This window comes from Lonchura striata, chromosome 3 (assembly GCF_046129695.1).
Source record: "Lonchura striata isolate bLonStr1 chromosome 3, bLonStr1.mat, whole genome shotgun sequence".
Taxonomy (NCBI): Eukaryota; Metazoa; Chordata; class Aves; order Passeriformes; family Estrildidae; genus Lonchura; species Lonchura striata.
The window spans coordinates 13,784,307-13,807,208 of NC_134605.1; the positions used below are offsets into that span (position 1 = coordinate 13,784,307).

General features: G+C 38.3%; 1 protein-coding gene across 3 annotated transcripts in view; it reads left to right on the forward strand.

The window, feature by feature from the left end:
- Positions 1-21,990, forward strand: part of EML4 (EMAP like 4) — a 145,425-nt gene extending 123,435 nt beyond the window's left edge. For all 3 annotated transcript variants that reach the window (XM_021547584.3, XM_021547582.3, XM_077781903.1), the window contains 10 exons: positions 749-900; positions 2,307-2,432; positions 2,552-2,683; positions 3,254-3,321; positions 7,039-7,127; positions 8,271-8,368; positions 12,412-12,499; positions 13,739-13,837; positions 18,544-18,674; positions 19,143-21,990. In XM_021547584.3, the coding sequence (XP_021403259.1) occupies positions 749-900; positions 2,307-2,432; positions 2,552-2,683; positions 3,254-3,321; positions 7,039-7,127; positions 8,271-8,368; positions 12,412-12,499; positions 13,739-13,837; positions 18,544-18,674; positions 19,143-19,607 (1,448 nt within the window). In that variant the 3' untranslated portion in view covers positions 19,608-21,990. The remainder of the gene's footprint in view (positions 1-748; positions 901-2,306; positions 2,433-2,551; positions 2,684-3,253; positions 3,322-7,038; positions 7,128-8,270; positions 8,369-12,411; positions 12,500-13,738; positions 13,838-18,543; positions 18,675-19,142) is intronic.
- Positions 21,991-22,902: the final 912 nt, after the last annotated feature.

Sequence of the window (22,902 nt, forward strand, 5' to 3'; positions counted from 1 at the left end):
GTTCAGCTCATAGCTGGGTGCTGTTCCACTTTTTTTGTGATTGCTATTTGGAAATATGCAGCACCAGAATCTTGTTTTGTTTGGATTTTTTAAATTACTTTCCAACAGCAGTTTTTTTGATGTGAACCCAATGAGGATCTTTTGCTACCCTTGTTGAATTTTCTCATCTCCTTCCTTCTTCCAAGTGTTCTCCTTTGGGTAGACTGCTGTCTTGATAGATGCCAAATGCTGGTTGTACTATTTTTATGTGTGGCAGCATCCAGCTTTAGATATTAGGTTCATGCATCCTGGAAACTTTGCTATTAATAATTGGCCTTTTATTCCCACAAGACTATAGTCAACAAGACTTCTAGTTTCTCTTAATAAAGTAGCTTTACTTATTTTCTAATAATGACTTGATAAATATTTTTTTACTCTAAAGGATAGTTTCTCTTGCATCTGGAAAAGCTGGGTTCCTTTGGAAAGCAGAGAAATAAAAGCATTCTACCAACTGTTGGTTTAGGTTTTGCCTTCACATTTTGTAGGACAATCAATCTAAAAAATCTTTTCTTCAGAGAGACGGGCCCTTTGTTTTATCTTTTTATCCTGTAAGAAAACACTACCACCTTGTGTTTGCAATACTGACAGCCCAAATGTAATTATTATACACTTCCCTTATTCTTCTGACTAAAGGCAAAGCTTCTCGTAAACCACAGGCAAAAAAAAAAAAGAGTAGTGTTCTTTCTAATTTTCTTTTTTGTGTTTACAGGAGTATATCAGATAAGCAAACAAATCAAAGCTCATGATGGCAGTGTGTTCACACTCTGTCAAATGAGGAATGGAATGCTGCTAACTGGAGGTGGGAAAGACAGAAAGATCATCCTGTGGGATCATGATTTGAATCCTGAAAGGGAAATTGAGGTAAGAAAACAAAGAGTGACAAGTGTTTAAATTTTAGCCTATCAACTAGCCTATATGTTCTTCAGTTCTCTTGTGTTTAAATTGAACAGAAATGTTAAGGGTTTTCTGTCTTCAAAGCCCTTCCTTAGTTGTCTGGGGCTTTTTTAATTCATCCTTTGAGGGGATGTTTGAGGATATTCTTTAGTATTGCATTTGTTTTTAGAAGGTGGCCTCTCTGGAGAAAGACAATGTCACCAGCATTTGAGAGGTTTAGTAGAATGTTTGATATAAGGTAAGCAAGGGGTAGGATACATATGGGAATTTGGTAATAATTAATGATTAATAAGCTATGATGAAGAACTTACTTTAAATTTATCCTAAACCAGGTGTTCAGTGAATATGTCTGTTCTTTGTGATTTGGCAATATGGCAGTGCTAGGTCAATGGGGATGAACTGGAAAAGGTTGTGTATTTTGGATTTTAAAAACTTGGGTTTTCCCTTACCTTGAAGTAATGTGTTCTCCTTAAACAGCTCTTTTAACACTGGTTTACTACACTTACCTATTGTCCATTGATAGCAGCATTTTTTTCTTAACACTTATGTAAGTTCAATCTAGAATTTGTTACTGCCTTGAATCTAATACTGACATTTAGAGAACATGACAGAGAAGGTAAATACTGACTATCATATACAATTCTTAGGCTTAAGTAACACAGTCTATTCATATCAGTGTCTGTTTTCCTTTTCTTAATGTTATGTTAAAGCTAATTTTTATATTACCAAAGTCCTGACAGATTGATTTTTCTATCTTGTTATCACTTAATGTTAGTGTATTTTCGTATTTTCTCAAATAAAATAATTTAGAAAACAAACAATTGCACACTGTAAAAAAAAAGCAGTGTATTAGTATTCAAGCCTGCAATAAGCAAAGTCATTGTAATTCAGAATCATTGCTAACATAAGACATATGAACATTTAGGCTCATCAGGAAACATTAAGAAAATCAGGAAGCATTTACTGTGTGCTACAAGATTTTTCTTGGTTTTCAAAACGTGTTTTGGAAAGTAAATAGTAACTGTATATTATTCCTTTCCTTATAAGATGAGTTGTAAGGCTGTTGGAGTGCATTTGTTTAGTGAATTTCACGCTTAAAAGCTATGTAATTTAGTTTAATTTGTAATTTTTTTTTCTAGTGAAGTTATTAAAATTATATAGCTGTGATTGTCTTGGAATAAGATCTTGTATGCCTGTACTGAACAAATAGATGAGGGAGGTTTCAGGTGAAGCCCTGATTTAGGTTACAATAATTGGATCGTTCCTTTTTAATGGGAGAACTCCACTTCTGATACTCTCACTGCTCTATTTGTGGCCTCCAAAATGAGGCACCTATCAGGATGCCTGATGTGATTTGATGTTCCTTTTCCCAGGTTCCTGACCAGTATGGAACAATCAGAGCAGTAGCAGAAGGAAAAGCTGATCAATTTTTAGTGGGTACTTCGCGAAACTTTGTTTTGAGGGGAACATTTAACGATGGTTTCGTAGTAGAGGTACAGGTGAGCATAATTTGGTTTTTTGAAGTATAACCCAAATATGTAAAGGCTTTCTCTGCTAGTGTGTTATTTTAAGAATCTTAATTTTATTAATTGTTAAATCACATGTGGTTTCTTTCTAGGGACATACAGATGAACTCTGGGGACTGGCATCTCATCCTTTCAAAGACTTATTTTTAACGTGTGCCCAAGATAGGCAAGTTTGTATGTGGAACTCTGTGGACCACACACTGGAATGGACCAGGCTGCTAGATGTATGTCAACCTTTTAATTTAAATATAAAGCTAGAAAATAGGAAAAAGCATTTAATTTTCTGAAACACTCTTGTCCCACCTGATTGCAAACAAAAATCCTGCAGTTAGGCTTTTAAAAACAGCTATCTGCCTTAGCAATGTTCATCAGACATTGTGTCATGGTTACCATTGCTTGATGTTATTTTGACAAGCCAACTTGAATAAGTCTTAGTCCTTTATTCTTGTTACAGTTTATTTTTTTCCCTGTTATTCAAACAATCTGAAGAGGGTAATTATGAGGGTTTGGCTTTAGATGTCCTTTCCTTGCAGTCATTCATTTCATAGTTTGGCTCGTTCTCTGCTAGCATCCAAGCGAAATTGTTTTTTACACAGAAATGTCGGCCTTTGACTCACAAGGTGTTCTTGCAGTGCATGTCACTGATACTCTGAGATAAGAGCTGTCTGAGGGCTGGCATGTTGTAAGTGATGGGTTTTTCCTGTGTCAGCTCAGCTCAGACCTTTAGGCTAGCTTTGGTCTAAGAGAGGTGTTGGTCTGGCCCGGGACAATAACGCGTCTGTGCCTCCCTGCAGGAGCCCGGGCACTGCGCGGATTTCCATCCCAGCGGAGCAGTGGTCGCCATAGGAACCCACTCGGGCAGGTAAACGCCTTCCAGCTGAGCTGTGATCACAGAAAGCCTGAAGGAGACACTTCATACAGTGCACCTTATCATTGGACTTCATTTGCTTTTTATTCTTTTTGCTTGAGGTTATGGAGTCTAAAAAGCATGGCAGGAGGGGGCAGAGCATCTTATATGTGTTAGACAAAGACAGAAAAATTGTTTGGTTGTTGTTAGGCTGGTTTGGTTTTTTTAAGATGAAATGTTAAAGAAAAGCTCAGATCTTGATTTATTATTTTTTTAAACAAATTTTTGGCAGGGATCTCCATGAGTACTCCTTATTGTTTGTTCCAAGTATCATATATTTCAATGATATGTGCATATTACATTTCTTTTTGAGACAGGTACAGTACAAATCTTTGTCCTTCCCAAATCAAACATACTTGCAACCTTTTAAACTGAGGCGGATAGACAGGTGAAAAGGCTGATAATTTGATTTTTGTGTAAGACAGAGTTCAGCATGGCACACTGCTGCACTGAAGTGATACTGAACTGTTCCTATTCTTCCTGAAGTCATCGTGCCTTTGCGAGCTGTCAAAGCACAAACTGAGTCCTTTTAACTTTGGGTTCTTACAGTGGGAGAAAAAAGTGACTTTATTTTGTAGTCAAACTCTGGCTTGACATCATCTCCCAGGAAGGGAATGCCTATGTTCTAATTAAAGGAAAAACCAGGTTGTTCATAACATTAGAAAGGTGAGAGGAGCACATATTAAATCTACTAGCATTTTTGTTCTGTTTTTCAGTTATACCTCATGGTTGATCACTTGATGATAAAATAATGTCTAGTGCATGTAAGAAAATTGTGAATATTTTTGTGTGTTTAATTTGCCAACTAGAATATTTTTTTTTATCTAACCTCATGTCTAACCTCATTTGAAGTTTGGTTTTTAGAAACTACTGAGCATATGCAACACCCTTAAAATTTCCTGGAAAAATGAAATGCTAAATATTTTTAGGGAGTTTTCTCCAAGATGAAGATGCAGTCTGCACTGAATTCCTTAGGTATACTATCAGGCTACAAAACCAAGTTTACCTTCTAGTAAAAGCCTTGCTGAGCTCTTTCATATTTGATTATCACATTGAACCTTTCCACCTTAAAATTATCAACATTAAATTGAACAAATATTTCTTTCTTTATTAAACACAGCAGAATATACAGGTCTAAGAGAACTTTAAACAGGTAAAGGGGAAAGAATGTCAGGCTATGTTTCTTCAGAGCTTTTAGAAGTTTTTGAACCTATATTAAAGCACAGTCAAGGCACGTTGCATGGCTAAAGCATTCAGTCTGTTGCTTACTTTTGGTTGACTTTTTTTAGTGTTATGTTTTAAGTTTGGCACATTCAGTTTAAATTCTTATTTCTAATTTACTTGAGGCAATGAGTTTATACCGTGTTCAAGAAGTTGATGATGATGGCCTTGGAGTATTTTGGGGTTTTTTTTTACCCGTAGTAAAAAGAATTTTTAAGCAGTTATATTTTCGCCATTATATTTTAGTGTGTTCTGAAATTGTGTAATTCACTGATGGGTTTGAGATATACAAAAGAAACTGAGTTGAAATGAGACCTGATAAGTGTATAAGTGGGTGAAAAATAAATGGAGTTGAGTCAAGATAAACAAAACAGTTTTAAAATTATTGCCTATGCAGCAGCATCATGCACTGCTTTCTGTGCCAGAAAATCTGGTCCAAGGGAGTTATTTCCCAAGGAATGAGGGCTGTATCATATATCTCGATTAACATAAGAAAAAATAATCTCAAACCCATAACAAATATTTTAATAATTTGATTCATAGCCTAAAAATCTTAAAGCAAATATTAAATGAGACTAATCTGTTTAGAACTCAGTAAACCCAAACCTTGTGTGTGTCTGTTCTAGTGCTGCTCAGCTTTCAGCACAGAGGTGAGTAAGACAGGGACAAGGAATGAAGCACTAAGAAAGCTGGGTTTGTTGATTAATGTTAAGACATCAAAAGAAAACTGAATTTTGTCCCTTTTTTCCCATTCTTGTCTGTTTTTTTGCTGTGGTGTGTCTTTTTTCTGGCCAAACATCATGCTTTTGGTGGCTTTTTCACATATCACTTCCAGTGATAAATATTCCAGTATCATTTCCCCTTTTGGGCTGTCTGCAAAGGGTCTACTGCAGGTTTTGTTACCACTTCTTAAATACCTGCTGTGGACCTGATCATCAGTTGTTTGGCAGTACTAATTATTTCTATGGATCCTGCTGCTTGCTGAAAAGGCACAGCTGGAAAACTAAAAAAGTTTTTTTTGAGACACTCTTCAGATCCTTTTGTCATGCTTCCAGTGGTACTATTTACAGGGAATTAGATCTTTCTGTGACTAATTGTGTAGAATATCTTGAGTACTAAGCATATGAGTAATCAAAGGCACTGTGGAAAAAAAGACTAAGAAGGTTGTAACAAAAGTGTTAATATTGGTAAGAAAACTGAAGGCTGAAGGGCAAGGTTAGTGTAAGGCAGAGCCACAAGAAAAATAAATCAAGCAATAGAGCTACACATTACCTGTTTTCCACTGGTTCTGTCTTGCACACAGGTTATTCAGCATTCCATGCCATGTGTGGTTGGGATTTTTCTATGTGTATTTTGTTTAATTCCTTTCATGGTTTAGCAATGTTCCACTGAGTTTGCTGCAAGACAGAGGGTGGAATTCCCTTTCTCATTTCCATAGTGTTTGAACTTGCCGTTAAGGATAGAAATCTACCTGTGCCATATGTTCCTGGCTGTGAGAGCAGAAGTATGGAGCAAAGAAGTTAAGTTCTGAGTACAGCTCCAATGTATTAAGTCATATTGACACCTTCTCTTTTCTGATCTGTGGATATGAATATATATTTTTATTAAATTTTCATTGTCTCTGTGTTGCTAATGTTCAGTATATTTAGGAGCTGGGTGGGCATCAGACCTGTTGCAAAATGCTCAGTTTCTGCTCATCTTGCACATCTTGGTGTCAGTGGCCGTGTTGGTCTGTGTGCCAGTGAGTTTTTGTAAGCATCTCACATGTGCCTCATAAATAATAAATTACAGGTTAAAAGTAATTCTTAAAGAATAAAACATACGATTAATTACCTTATCTATAAATCATCCAAACAAGAAATATAAAATAAAATGCTAGTTTATGAACCATCAAGTTCTACTGAATGGTTGGTTATTCCTTCTTACTTCAATAAAATTATTCACAGAAATGTAAAGGACTGAGAGCAAAATACCAAACTAGAATAGAATTTATTTTTACAATGAATACAGAAATGTTTTCCACTTACATCTACTACTTCTATATTTTTATTTAATGTTGCTTTATAAAAATTGAAAGATCAGGTTTTTTTATCAAAACTTATCTTCAGAATAGGAAAGTAGAATGAAAATCAGCTTAAGGCTTAATGATGGAAAGATGCAGTCATATTATCTGTTTTGTGGCATGTTTAAGGTCCAGTAGACGTTTTGGTGATTATTACCATGTTCAGGGAAGGGGAAGAAATTGAATAGTATTTAGAATCTTTCATGTATTGTTCACTGAAACTTGTCCTGCTTTGTGAACCAGAAAAGTGTTCAATTAAAAACAGATGTTCTCTATGCTGCCCTTGAGGGGCTAGCATAAAATGATGAAGGCAGGCAGCAGTTATGGCTCTTTTACTTGTTTGTTTTTGTTTAGTGTAGTGACATTTACTGGAATTCTCCTCTCTCTAGGTGGTTTGTTTTGGACGCAGAAACAAGGGATCTGGTTTCAATACACACTGATGGCAACGAGCAGCTTTCAGTGATGCGCTACTCAGTAGGTAAGCAGACTTGTACAGTCAGAATAATTCTGATAAACCACTTGGATGTTCTGTTGAATGATGTCAAACTAGTCCCCAGGCATTAGAAAAGGCACAGCTTTGAAAAAATGGTTTCAAAAGCTTCGTGTGTAGCTGAGGATTTGCTTACACATTTGTTTGTGTGTACTAAATCCTGTAATTTTGGAACTGCAGGCATCTCCATTACCTTTCTCAGCCTTTTCTTCATGCTGAACTCTGCTGCCATAATAAATGCTAGCTTTGGTCCCCCCAAAAAAAGTTCTCAAATAGTTGGCAGGCTAACAGAACAGTCTGTAAAAAGCTTAATATTCCATTGATATTTTGATACCCTTCTTAGTTTTCAAGTTCATTAATGCAAACCCATAAAACTAAGCTCATGTCTGTCTGGAAGTCAGAGTTGTTTGTGAAGTGTTTGCTCTGGGATTACATAGACTCCAAACCAGTGTTGAGTCTCCTCTTCAGACATGATATGACAAATAGTCAGAGGCTGACTCCTCTCTGTTAAAATAGGATGGAAGAACACACTTGTAAATCTTTTTCTTGTTTGCTTTTGGCTCACATGCCATATCAGCAAGAAAAATGTTTGTCTGATGCTGCCACATGCGCCAAGCACAGCAATTTATATTAAATCACTGATGTTCATTGACTCTGAGGTGTTTGATTGTGATTTATGGCAGCTCTTGTCCACATATTTTTTTTTAAAGGGAGACAAGAAAGAATAGAAAAATGGTTATAATGTTTGAAAATTCCACATCCTTTGTTTATTGTTGATTTATTAGTCCTCGCATCCAAAGTTAAGCTATCCATAGACTAAATACACTTCTGCATTTTTATGATGCATAAAATTCAAGTCTGCCTGCTGTCAACAGCTTTCAGAAATCCAATGCAGTCTGAGGGTTTATATCCTGTCCATTGAATACTTATTCTAAAAAAAGAAGTGAAAGAACTTGTCCAAAAAACATACCCACAAAGTAAACAGATACAGCTGAGAAGGAACATAAACTGTTACAAATCTTTCTGTACAATTCATAAGTAGTTTGAGACTGTCTTAGCAATAAACCTGAAATAATTAAAATTCACAAAACAAACATTCTATTTATTTATATCAAATATTCTGTGTTGTAGATGGCACCTTACTTGCAGTTGGATCCCATGACAACTTTATTTACCTCTACGTAGTAACAGAAAATGGAAGAAAGTATAGCAGATATGGAAAATGCACTGTAAGTTTTGGAGCATGTATAATCATTTACATGATTATTACATCTTGTACATGCATTTTGATGTTATACATATATTTAGATATTAAGCAGTGAAACTTTCTAAATTGGTGTTTTTCTCTTTTGGTTATGTGTTTTATGGGGTTTTTTCAGCATTTGATTGGTTTTAATCTTCAGTCTCTCATGGCTACTGCATCTCTTAGTGTGCAGTGATCACTTTTGCATCAGATATGGCTAATTTATCAGATTATTGCCTTCTTTCTCTGAAATGGGAAATTAGCAGTAGAGATGGAGAAATGCCTTGTACCTATATGCTGAAACTTATTCAAGGAAAATATTGCATTTTTTGGGGATATTTTCCTTCTATTGGTAAAGTACTTCTTGAACTAACATAATTGTGGTGTAATTCCATTAGAATGTGTAGTCTTCGAGGCTGCAAATATACATTGGTTTTAGTTGTAATTTGAACTTGAGGGATTTGTCCCAGGGTAAATAGATCTAAGTGTAGCATGGGTAGTGGAGTTTTTTATTATCGTTACATTGGATGAGGTTGTCCCAGTGCTAAAAAGACAGACTATTCTTCTGTAAGTGTTTAGTTATCTAACATTCTGGCCTTAAGCTATCTTTTAAGATTAGTGAAAATATTTGCATTAAGAACAAGTGAAACTTAATGAGATCTGCAAATTATGTTGTAAGAGTAGTTTCGCCTTTGAAATGTGACACACACTAGAGCACTGGGGTCAGAGCAGCCTGTGTGCAGCTGTTGTGGGGTGCACAGGGCTGCCAGGGCAGGCAGCAGCCCTGGGTTTGCCCCGTCCCTGCAGAGCCCACAGGGAGCTCAGACCAGGGTTCCAGTGGAGCTGCTGGGGATGGCAGTGGGAATCTGCACCTTAGTACAGCATCTCACCTCAACATTTATTTTTTAACCATAGAATATAAAATCATCAGAGATGGCTAATCCTAACATACATATTACTTAGCTTGCTATGTATTTCAAGTCTCTGTGAGCTCTTTGAAGATATTTAAGATCATTTATTTCTATGTGTTATGTATGTGGAGAGAGCATATTGCAATTTAAATCAACATCTGGATGTCCTTCTATCCTACTGCCTTGTCAGGAAAGAGGTTTGTAAAAATTGGTGTGGGAGAATTGAGCATTGTTATACCCAGGTAAAAGTGTCAAAGCTTCCAAGCAGGTTTCTGTTATCCTTTTCCTTTCAGTGTGAGTGACTGCATGTAGAATACATAATCAGCAGCACGGTTTGTGTCGGGGCTGAGCTCCCTGACCCTCCCAGCCGGCGCAGAAGGCAGCGATGTGGAGCTGCCTGGAGCTGCCTGGGAGGCTGCAGATCCAATTTCACTTGCCCTGCACCTCCCCTGTGCTCCCTGCCAGCAGCCTGGCAGGCCCATACCAGCTTGATGCTAAGCAGGGAGACACCCAGGCATGCTCGGGACCCGGAGCACTCTCCTGGCACTGCATCCTTCTGGCATTCTGTCATTCAGTAGCCTCACGGGTGACCTCCAAATAGTATGACTCAGTCCTCCTGGTAGTCAACTTCTGGTTGTTTCTTCCAGCTTGAATACATTATTTGAATTCTTTCAGAAGGATTTTATCTACTGAACCAGCATTAGCTGGTGCATAAGGGCTGTATGCCTGCTGTTAGGTTTAAATCCTCTCTCAGTCACAGCCAGGCATTCTGCTGCTGCTAGAGAGGCAAGTCTGTGACCTGTGGGCCTGTTTCCACAGCAAGGGATAGTTGGCTGTGATGGGAACTTCAGATGAGCCAAAAGAACCATTTTGACTAGTGCAGCTGTTTTTTGAGCGCTCCAGCTATGCAGTCATCAGTGTGAAGGTGTGGGCTGGGGCTGAACTTGCAGCGTGTCAGCAGTTCCCGGGTAGCTGCTGCTGTCTCCTTACATCAGAGACACTTCAGCAAAAGAGGAGTAAGTGCTGGGCATTTACTCAGAGGGCTGTGGGGTGAAAACCACGCAGACAGCCCCTCTGAATTATTTTGGTATCCTGGGTTTAGCCTGAAGTGATTAGTGTGCCTGTCCTTGAGGCTGTGGGTATTTTGAATCTTGCACCACTGAAGTCTGAAACAGATGAACACTGCCAATGGAGGAAGGAGTTTCCATTTAGCCAGATAGTTTTTGTAGCTGGTGATAATATGAATCATTCATTTTATGTAAAGGTACTGAAAAGGAGAGAGTTAAATGTTGCCTTATTGGTGGGCAGCTACCAAAGAAAATTTTAATAGAAAACTGGATCCTCATATTGCAAATATGATAACAATGTCGTGTTCCAGTTCATCATTTGGTGATCACTTGCCTGAAGGGATTTTGCAGCCTGGAGCCCCCTGGCCAAGTGCTTTGTTCCCTCCCCCCACTGCCCCCAGGAATTTTAACAGCTGCCAAATGTCTGTCAGGATTTAGTAAATGACTGACCAATTCTTTGCAGTGTTGGAGTTCGATTGCAAATTGGAAGACTTGGAAAATAAGGGAGGGAGAAAAAATCCTAGCCAATTGTGCACTTTTTTTTTCCATACCAGATTTGCATGTCAGAATCATATGTCTCACCCATGACTGCAAAGCAGTTATGTCAATACACAGTTCCTCTGCTTGAGGCAGACACTACTGCATAAATAAACAAATCATAAAGGCCAGCTTTTCTCCTAATTGATTTTGCAGTCTCTCAGAGGACTGGGAACAGGAAGATGGGACACGGGTGTATTTCTACGTGTAATTCTGGAAGCAATCAGGATCTCTTAGAGCTCTGTGTGGAAGAAGCTGGCATGGTGGGTGGTACAGCAGCCAGTGCAGATCTTCTGAATGCCCCTGGTGTGGCTGCTACAGGCTGTGCCAAGAGACCCTTTAGGGGGACTTAGGTACATCTTAATCATAATGCCCGCTGAGGGAGGGACATGGATTGACATCTATCAGTCAAGAATGTGGCAGTTTCTTTCCTGACAGAGTGGCTATGAAAGGGAGAAAATAGATGGTCTTACAAGGGGAAAAGGAGCAGTAAGAAGAAATGGAAGGGTGGAAGAGGAAGAGTGACATGGATGCCACTTTTATTAATTTGGTACCCATGCTTCCTACCTTATTTGAATTTGTGGCTTCTCTGGAGCCTTTCATAGCTTTATTATTACTGTTATTATTACTCTTAGTTCCCTCACAAGAAGTTTGTGTACAGAAAAAATACCCTGTCCAGCTGCATTTGTCTTCTTCCTCAAAATCAAAGCCAGGTGTTTAACCCTCAGTGTGCTCTTAATGGTGATAACAACTAGACCAAAGGGTTTTGATTCCTAATAAAGATGACCCAGTGCCTGTAGGGCAGACACCTTTCAAAGCTGGTACTAACATGATGCAGTGCAAAAAGCACAGCAGAGCCTTTCACCAAGCTTAGAATCATATTCTTGTAACACCAGTCCATGATCCTGTACTTCTGCATGGTGGTTGTTAACCAAGGTATCCTAATTTTTTAGGATGTTAGGTTATTTGCATGAGTGTGCATTTAATTGAAGTTATTTTAAATTAATAGAGAAATAAAAGAATCCTGTCATTTTTTAGGCTCTAAAACTGATCCTGTGCAAGTTACTTCCTTTTCACAATTAGTAGGAATGTGTATGTTCCTAATTCCAGTATCAATTTGGGTTCATCTATATTTTAGCATCATACCTTCTAGGAGTAAATCTTTCTGGAGTCCAAGAGGGCCAGGCTTTACAAGGGAGAGTGGGAGAGGCACAATGCCCAGCCTGCATCAGTTTAGCTGTTAGTGAGTGTGGCAGTGGGACTGAGGAGCCTTTAAAGGCGCACAAGTGAATTGCAGCAGACCTGGGGCACCCTGGGAAGGGGATTTTTTGGTTTGGTTTTTTTTTGTTTGGGTTTTTTATTTGTTTGTTTTTTGGTTTGGTTTGTTTTTTGGGTTTTTTTTGTTTGTTTTTGTTTTGTTTTGCTGTTATCTCTCCCATCTGTGTGTGCAACTTCTGCTTCACTTTTAATTAAAATCAAGTGTTTCACACTGATGTTACTGCATTCTTCTTCAGGGACATTCCAGCTATATTACACACCTTGACTGGTCCCCGGACAACAAATATATAATGTCAAACTCAGGAGACTATGAAATACTATACTGTAAGTATGAAATTAAATACACTCGAAACAGAAATATGTATTAGCTGTCAGAGTATTTAGAAAAGTGTGTTTGATCAGGACTGTACAAAATGCTTACTGACAAAGGGACTGATTTGAACTTGTGTAACCTGATATCTTGATGTTATTCAGAGCCGTGTGTTACCTAATGGCAATGCCAAATATAGCTTACTTCTTTACAAGGTCATAAATCAGTTTAACAGTGTAGAATTTACAGAACAAGTGGTCTACGACTTGATGTTCGCCAAAAGTTCTGTAGATTGAAAATAATATATACAGTTGTCTAATTACTGTTAACAATACCAGTTATTTTGGGGGAATAAAATCAGTGGGCCTGCACCACAGTTCTCTCCTGGGGTTTTTTGTTTGAAACATTATCTTGGTTGGTGGTGGTGAAAACTAAGAAAAGCAGTAATGCTAGTTTAATGAAATAGTGGTAATAATGTTTATGTATTTGTCTTTTTTTTAATATGTGAAAACATGAATATAACACATAGTGGTTATGGCAGAAGTTCAACATCAGTAGTGCATATTAGTCTATCTTGAAATTGATTTTTTTATTCTTGTCTTCCTATGGCTTTAACTGGTTCCAAGAGGATTGTTGGTTTTTTCCGCTTTAAACCTGTTGGTATTCTTGTCTGTAAATATCTGTCACCTTAACATTTTTTTTCTGCCTGTCACAGCTTAGTTTTCAAATCTAGATAGTGCAGTTTATCAAAAGGAAGTGTTGGTGCTTATAATTTCATGTACTGTGACCCATTATTACTGGCTTGGTGTATTGCAAGAGAATCTTTCCTTTTCTAGTTAAAAGTTGTAATGCAGTCTAAGGCTTCTCTGGCAGTAGTTTTAAAAGCACAGCTTCCTGAATGATTTACTGAATTCTAGCACATGAGCGGAGCTGGTAGGAAGAAGAAATTATTATATTACAGATTACATTAAAGCATTTTGTAGAGTTAGTAGCAGGGTACTCAAGTTGCAGGGAAGTGGTTTTGAGGTTATGCTATCAGAAGAGGAAAATGAGAAGTAAATGTGACTCATAAAAACCAAGTAAAACTTCAAGTATCTGGAATTTGATAAAGGGGCTGGTCTGTCTTTGCCTCTACAATTTAATTCCAGGTTGGATTTAAGGTGAATTTATTTACTGAATTAGCATCTCTTCAAAGAGTACCAATGGAAATAAAATTTTGCATTGCATAACTCATCATTCACTTTTTTTCACAGGGGACATTCCAAGTGGCTGTAAGCTAATCAGGAATCGTTCTGACTGTAAGGATATAGATTGGACAACGTACACTTGTGTGCTAGGCTTCCAAGTGTTTGGTAAGCACTGTTTAACTTGCTATTAAGCTACTAACCCTGTGCTTTTGTGGTTTTATTTGCTTCAATTTGTCATTAAAAGTACACAGTTAATGATTATTAAGGGATGATGCTGTGATCATGGACCAAAGTGACTGCCCACAATATTTGTCTGTGCTAAAGTGCACAAAGTGTTCTATAGACAGTATACAATTGATTTCTATTTAGTTCTTGAAGTTAGGGGATTGACTCTCCCACTGTACTTTCAGGCTACCAGTTATGGAGGCACTGAAGCAACAGGTTTATATTTTAAGGTGCTCATATGGCACATGTGCATTCTCCTTTGTTTACCTTGTTTTAGGACAGGAACAAGAGTGTTAAAAGTGTAGGTTATAGTTAATTAATTAAAATTATGACAGCACTTTGATACCTGTAGTCAAAGGTGAGTAATGTACTCTGTTTGTAAAGAATAAAAATGCGTTTAAAGCATAAACAGATTTCTATCTAGTAGTTTATTTTTAAAATATACAAAACAAATTTTAAAAGCTGACAGATCTGCTTTTAATAGTACTATTTTAGACTGTGGCAAAACAGTTGAATTGCTTTTCCTGTAGGCAGCTCTGTTGGCCATAAATGAGGAGCCCCTCTGTGAGGGGTATAAAAGTAAGGCTCAGCCTCCCAGTGAAGTTCTGGGACCAGGGTTGGGAACATCTCTCTTCCACCACTGAGATCAGGCACCTGCCTCTGTTCTGGTCAAAATACCAAAAGCAAATAAATCAGCAAATTCTTTAGAGGTAAGAATTAGATCTACAAATCTTCTCTTCACAGCTACTAGAAGGTCAATTTTGAATACCAGCTTACATGCAGGATAGAAGAAAATCAGAGAAGTATGAGTCCTTTTTGTAGCTTCTGACAGCTTTTGTGTATTTAAGGGCTGTCATGTGCTTAACAAGCAAATAGCCTCAAAGGATTGAGGTTGGTGTGAGGGCTAACACTGACATACTTGTGTGGCATATTGGTTGGGTGGAGGGCATTTGGTGCTTAATAACCAGGCATGATTTCCTTTTTGGATACCAAAGATCTGAGACAATAAGGAAGAAAAGGGATCAGAGGAGGAAGCTGACTAATTGATAGACTGTATAAATATTTCTGAGTTCTTTGGAGCTTGGTATGTAGCACAAATAAAAAGGAGCATGCTCTTTCTGGAGCTAAATATTGTTGCTTATTGCTAGTTTGATAAAAATACTGGCTTCCATTAGGCTGAGAACTGTGAACCAGACTGTGTAGTTGCAGATGTCTTTATTCAGTCTGTCTGGTGAAGTAGAAGTATCTCTTCTCAGTGATCTTATCATTCTCCACAACTTCCTGAAAGGTGGCTGTAGTCAGGTGAGAGTTGGTCTCTTTCTCCAGGCAGCAACTGACAGAATGAGAGGACACAGTCTCAAGTTGCATCAAAGGAAGTACAGGTTGGATATTAGGAAAAAGTTTTTTACTGAAAGAGTGATAAAGTTCTGGAATGGCCTGCCTGGGGAGGTGGTGGAGTCACCATCCCTGGATGTGTTTAAAAAAAGATTGGATGTGGCACTGGGTGCCATGGTTTAGTTGAGGTGTTAGGGCATGGGTTGGACTCAACGATCTTGAAAGTCTCTTCCAACCCAGTCTTTCTGTGAATTCTGTGAATCACCTGATGCTCTGATCACATAAGCCTAGGCTAACAAGGAGTTGGGCCACAGCAATCATTTCCTCACTCGCTTTGCTCCTGTGACTACAATAATAGTGCAGCACAAAAGCCTTTTTTAAAATGGAGTATCTGAAGATTCAGAAGAGGCAACAGAAAGTGAAAAGCAAAATGCTGATGCTAATACAGTGTCTTTCACCAGGAACAAGCAAAACACTCTGTAAGGACTGCATTTGGCTTATGGGATAGGATTGGAGCTGAAACATTCAATATTTGCAGAGTACTCACATCTACCAGAAACATGGAGGTAACAGACTAGGTTACTACTGAACTTTTACCACTACATGTGGTAGCAGAGCAGACAGAATTAGGGCAGAAGCTATCTGGGGTGAATCCCAGGGCTTTCCCAGAAGTGTCCTTTACTCCTGACTCAAGGAGGTGAGATGTGAGAGTGCAGAAAGAGTTTGGTTTCACATCTAGACCACTGGCTTTGTCTTTTTAACAGCTGTTAGATAGAAGCTGTTTTTAGTGACTGGGGCCAGGCTGGGCATGAGCAGTTCCCATAACCACTGTTTTGAGAAATCATTTTACTTATGACTTTTGGAAGTGGATGAGTCTTCTGATCCTGTCTGCATTTTCTTTTGGATTAATACAAACTTCAACCACTCTGAATTAAGTTTAATTAGTTTCAACTATTCTCAAAATTTTCAGTGTGCCAGAGAACCTGGGCATGAAAGAGATGAAGCAGGTAATGTGATGGTATTCCAGGGCAGAACAATATATTTAAACTTGCTAGCCAAGATTCATCACGCCCTAATTTTATACTGTCTGCTAGTCTGACACCCTTTGCAGAATCTTAAAGTTATGGTTTGACCTCAGACAAAGGCAAGTATTTTCCCATTAAATCAGACAGTGCAGCTAAGCCAACCTATCAGATATTTGCTAATCTGGCTTTCACCCAAGGGTCAGCTGGCTCAGGGATCCAAGCAAGCCAGGAACTGCTCACTCATGTTCAGGAGAGGGTTAGGTTTGTGGGATTTGGGATTTTGGGGGTATGTGTTTTACAATTCAGCTCTGTGGGTAGTGTGCCATGGGATCAGGCATCGCACTGTTGTCAGCAGGAGGATGGAAGTGCATGGTTTGGATGAGAACGGCATCACTCCTTTTGGCAGCTGCTGTTACTGTTGGCTCAGCAGTGTCATCACTCTGCACCCCAAACACTTGAAGTCAGTCTGGGCTTTGCTGCACATTTCCCACAGTTCTGCCTGAACAGATTCGTCTGAGAGGCTTACTGCTGTCTAGCAGAATTTGTTAAAATTGAGGTGCTGCTGTTGTGTCTTATAATATAAAGTCCTATTACTTTGGGGGTTTTGTTATTTTTACAGATATTAAGCATTTTTGCAGTTATCTTAATAATTCAAGACTCAGTCATATAAGTGTCTTGGATATTTTCTTGTTTGCCTGATGCATTGAAAGCAAATCCTGCTGTCTTATCACAAAGGGTTTGCCTTACCTTTGGAGCAGCTAAAGGACTTGGTGAACATAAAAGATGTTTAATAAAAGCTTCAATCTCGAATATTAGTCCTTTAATCTTAAATTAATAAGAAGAGGAAATTAAAAAGAAGAGGAAATTGCATAGTACTTTGTCAAAACCTGCCTAAGGTCGTAGCCGAAACTTCAGGCATTTATTACTCCCACAAGATAACAGTATTTCATATATAGAATGAATGAGGAAAGGTAAAATTCATTCAGATTGAATTACTTGAAAATTCTTAAATAGTATATTTTTTCACTTTTATTTCATTGATGTGGGAGCACTAAAATGTTTCTGAATACTTTCCTAAGCACTTCATGTCTTTATTAGTGAATTACCTACAATGTAGCTTGTTGGCATTGTAACAAGTTTAACAAGCTGCCATTGTTGTTCTTCAAAGAAAGTAAAGTTCTTACTCCACCCACTGAAGAATGGGAAAAAACAGCTTTAAAGTTAAACACTCTTTGCCATTTTGCTTAATGGCAATTCTGAATTGGCTTTTTGTGCTGTATAAAACAGTAGACAGCACATGGTTTTTATTTTATTGAAGTCAGCAACTGTAAGGGAGGAAGAAAATATTTTCATATCTGATAATCAACAGCCCTCTTGGTGAATTTGACACAGAGTTTTTTGGGGTGGGGGTGAAATTTGAGGGATGAAAATTCCACCTGACTCCTAGACTTAATCAGGAACCCAAATCTAATTTTAAAAACATGATACCTTTGGCATATTTTATAAACCCTTCCTTACCTTTTGCTCAGCTTTCCATGCCAATGTGAGTTGTCTGTTTTATTATGGGAATCTCTAATGTCTTGATGTTTTGTTAAAAGAATTTTGTTTAGAGTCTCCCTCATTCCAAATTTAATCAGTGTTTTTCATCTAGGAAATGTTGTTATTCTTTTGTCTAGACATATCTGTGTCATTATTTTGATTTAAAATGATATTGAATTGTACTTAAGCACTTGACAGCACTTATATCTCCGAAACTTGCACAGGCTGGGTTTCTGTGCAGAGTATCATCAATCAGTTGTCTTCTTTGAATTGCACAAATACTAAGATTTGAAGTACAAGAAGTCAAACAAATGAAACCGGAGAAGAAGCCAGTAGGACCACAATGTCCAGTACCTGGGTTTGCTTTGTCCTTCAGCATCACTGTTGCTTTTAATATGTCTGTGCATGAATGACAGTATTAAGAGATACCAGTTTAGCAGCAAACTTAATATAAAGATAAGGTTTAAACAAGACTGAGGTTTTGCACAGGAAACAAATGTTAAGCCCAAGATGTTATCCTGGCTGAAACTGAGGATTCAGGAGAACAGACTGGGGGGATCAGTAGACTAACAAAATATTAATGGCATTTAATGCAATGCACATTCCATTTTCCAGCTGAATTTCTGTCTTACCTTTTGTTCATCTTGCCTTTTCTCACAGCTTTATAGATTTTATTTTTCTTCATGAGTTTCTGTTGATTTGTTTCCAAAACCACCATTGCTGAATATATGCTGTACTCTTTCCTAGGAGTTTGGCCCGAAGGATCAGATGGAACAGACATAAATGCCCTTGTCAGATCCCATAACCGAAAAGTGATAGCAGTGGCTGATGATTTTTGTAAGGTCCATCTCTTTCAGTATCCCTGTTCCAAGCCAAAGGTAAGTCTAGACCAGGATAGTCCATATGCTTGTTTACATTGCCTGAAGCTTTCCTTGCTTCCAGCATAGTTGTTTTGGAGCCTGGCAGGCAAATACTACTTTTATATCGAAGAAACCCCCATTAATTTTACATATAAAATAGAAAGTGCAAAGCAATATAAATATAAAACAATATACCTGAAAGAGAACTGTTAATAGTTATCCTTAAATTCTGGCGACAAGGCTTGATGCTTTGTGTTTGCTGGTAATGTGAGGTCCATTACTTTTTCTACAAAGATCTAAATTTTTTCCAAGTTGCAAAGAAGAGAGGAAGTGTTGTGGGAAATCTAATATAAATATAATTCCTTACTCTTTTGGGAACTAAGACCTCTCTTGAAGGGCTAAGCAAAAACATTAGTGGTTTTAAATTTCCGTATCGTACGCTCTTCCAGTCAACATGTGATTTATCTTTCTGCTTGCTTTCAATAGGCCCCAAGTCACAAATACAGTGCTCACAGTAGTCATGTGACAAATGTCAGCTTCACCCATAGCGACGGTCACTTGATTTCAACCGGAGGGAAAGACATGAGTATTATTCAGTGGAAACTCGTGGAGAAGGTAACTGTGCCACAAAATGACATTGTCCTGGATATCGGTGCCACCAAAGTGCCCATCCCTGCCAGTGAAAACGCTGTGCAGTCCCCTGCACATCTCCCACAGCCTTTTACTGAAATGAACCAAAACGAAAGCGTAACTGGCAGCTCTCCGGCTTCCTTGGAGAGCAACTTGGAGCAGTGTGCGGAGCACAGCGAGGAGCACAGCGAGGAGCACAGCGAGGGAAGCAGCCTGGATCCCGCCGAGCCGAGCTACGAGGAGCCCTCCAACGAGCTGAGCGAGGAGCACAGCGAGTCCACGGTCACGGAGGAGCAGCAGGATAACTCACCGGTGTCGTAGTGCTCCCAGCTCAGGTGGTTGTTTTCCCGTGGTGTGCGTGCTTTCATTAGAAGGGTGAGGGTTCAAATAGGGAAGAGTAGCTGAGATTCATGACCGCTCCAGATTTTGAGTTTCAGTGAGTTTTTTAGTCTGAGCTTCAGTTCAATGCGTGGAACCATCCCAAGGGCCTGGCTTGATGGTCTGTAGCAAGATCTGGTCGCAGTTAGTAGTGGACATTACTATAGATCCATTTCAGTTGTGAAATTGCTGTCAGGAAGTGGCATGAAATACATACTGGAAAAAAGGTTAGCTCTGAGAATTAGCTGAAGTGTAGACCACCTTATCTATGTGGAACTGCTTTCTAGAACTGAGCTAATGGGAAGCACTGAGCTGTTCCAGCTGGGAAGCACTGTGCTGCTTTTTCCAGGTGCAGAGACAAACAGAATGAAAAAATCAACCAAAAAGCTCTTTGTAGGGCTGTTTTCCTTTGTTTTTTCTTGAGAAAAATAGAGGAAAAATAATGTAACAATGCCACATGTATGGCAATGCCTCCTTGATTTAACACATATGCAATTTTCTAACACTACTAATTCCTCGTGGAGTCTGGATGTGTTCAAAGTTGGTCTGCCCTGGGTGCTGCTAGTTCTAAGGCAAATCCTGTTGAGGAATGGTGTTGACTGTTCCATTTTCACAGACTCTTAATTAGCAGACTAAGCAAATACTGGCATGTTTCACTTTTCATGACCTGAAAGTTGACTTAAACTATAGGACACAATTGTCTCTTCAAAGAATTGCTTGCCAAGAGAGTTGGAAACCTGAGAGAATCTTTTACAGTGACTTTGATGTGAACAGCAGAAGAAGCATGACAAGAACACAGAAGTCAGATGGGCTCCAGAGTTAAACTTTAAGCCTTCAAGCAGAACTTGCTCCATCCTTAGTATGAAAAATATAAATACAGTTAACTTAAATTATTAAATTGGTGCTTAGAATTAGTAAGTTGATAATTTTTTCTTCTGAATTTTTAGAGGTAATTCTTAAAAGTCATTAAAACTGCAATCTCTACTTTCTTTTTTTTTTCCCCTGGCTCCTTTAGCAGTTGTGATATAAGCATACAGTAATTTAGTTGATGATGTGATTTTTTTTGTTTTCCCTAGGCTTGCTGATCTATTGGTTTTGTGATTTTATTTCCACCCCACTCCTCCCCAGGTTGCTCTAAGCCATGCAGTTCTCATGTGGCTATACCTGGCCAGTTACGGGATATCTTGGCATTTGTTGTGCATTTGGAAAGTACTTTTTTTTTTTTTTTTACAAAGTTTGTCAGATAGCTACATTTTTTTCTTAAGTGCATACATTTCCTACTTTAAAAAAGATATAGATTTACTGGCAGATATCCATTTCCTATGTACTTGTTTATATTTTGATTACATAGAATTTTCTTTTTTAACTTGCTGCATTGTGCTGGTATTTTAGTTCTTAGTTAGACTATCATGTTTAGAAACTTTGGATGAGTTCATAAGTCTTAATTGTGCAAACGTTTACGTGATTGTGCCATTCCAAAGTGCATCAAAACTGTCATTCCCTTACTAGTATCTTCTCAGGAGAAATGCTACAGATCAGGTATTTAGTCATCATTTGGAAAGATAAAAACAAATGGACTCCCAAAGGACATTTAGAACATTTATATATAAAATATATAAATATATATATACACACATATATATATATAGAAAAAAAATATCCTCTTGTTTACAACAGTTCCAGAGAACCTCAAAGTAGTTCCCTTCAGCTGGAGGGAGATACGGATTCCAAGCAACCCATCTGTTTAAACTGTGCTCTGTACATAGAGTTTTACTGGAGAGCTCTAGTATGCCTGACTTGCAAATTTGCCAAATAGCAGCAGTGGAAGATAAAGTTCATTAGCTCATCAAAGTTCTTGGTTACAAATGAGGAATATGCTGTAGGTTTAGAAAATAATCTTAGTAAAGGAGAAGGGGTAGTAGAGCTAACGAGGCACAGAGAGCTCTCTGTCATGTTATGAACTCCACGTAAGCAACACATTTCTCTTTGGAACATCTGTCACCTGGGGTTGCCATGTAAGTGAGAGTTAGAGTTGTGATATTCTTGTGTAGCTCAGAAGACTCTACTAATATGCAAAAAGCCTTACAGCTTTCAATTGCTGGCAACTACTGTTTAACAAATAATTAAATCTGTGATAATGGATGGAAATGGGATTATGTAACTGTAGATGTTTTAGAAAAATAATTGTGAATGAATTATTATTAAGAGTGTTTCATGTGAAGATGTTTGAGCCATTTCTATCATGCATTCCTGTCTTGAGGCAGAAAACTTTGAAGATTAAAAAAAATAAAATAATCAAAATAAAATATTGCAGTGTCTTTCTCCATATCTGTTCTGGTTCCTTCTGTACATAAAGTGGATACTGTCATCATAGTTGCAGTGTCTGGGTCTGTGGTTTTGAAAGAATTTTCTCAACTTTCTCAATGTGTGCTTTTTTTGAAAACTCCCAGCTGTCTAAAAATAAGTTAACTCAGCATCATGTATACAATTGTCAGATCTAAATATTGCTCTTGGTTATGTCTCAAAAGTTCTATGACATTTCCCTTTTCCATTTTTCACAAACAGCTGGCATTATTCTTCTGTAGCTAATTGATGAGTGGCAGAGTGTTATAAACAGGTTTTTGTCCTCCTACAAAGTGCAGTCTGCCTTCCAGGGTTCTGCCCAGAAGCAGAAGTCATGGCTTTCTTCTGGAAGTCATGAGAGAAGTGCAAACTTATTTTGGCTATAATGTATTAAATACCAGAATGTTTCCCCATATCTCATAGTCTCTGTCCAGCTGCAGGTGCAGAAGGTCACAATATGCTGAATATATTCCTTGTGTGAGATTCTGTCTTTTCAAAGGCTTTGGATCATTTGCATTTCTTGCATCTGGTTTCTGTGCTTCACAAAGGGAGGATAAGGTACAGAAGGAAGAAACCTGCAAGATAGACAAATAACCTCATGTTTATCCTCACTTAAAGGAAAAGCGAACAAAAACCATCATTACCACCCTGAGTTGAACTGGAAACCTCGACTCTTCATTTCCACCAAATTGTCAAGAGAATGCTGGCACCAGGAGAATGTTCTACCATGAAAACCATAGATGTCCCAAGGTCATGCCGTGCTGTTCCCAGCATAGCTGCAGCTGTGCAGTGCTGTGCATTTCTCTGCTCTGCTCCCTTTCTCTCGAGGCTTTTGCTACCTCTTCTCCTGGGATTCTCAGTTAGGCAGGAGTCTTCCTGAAGAGCAGGTAAGCTG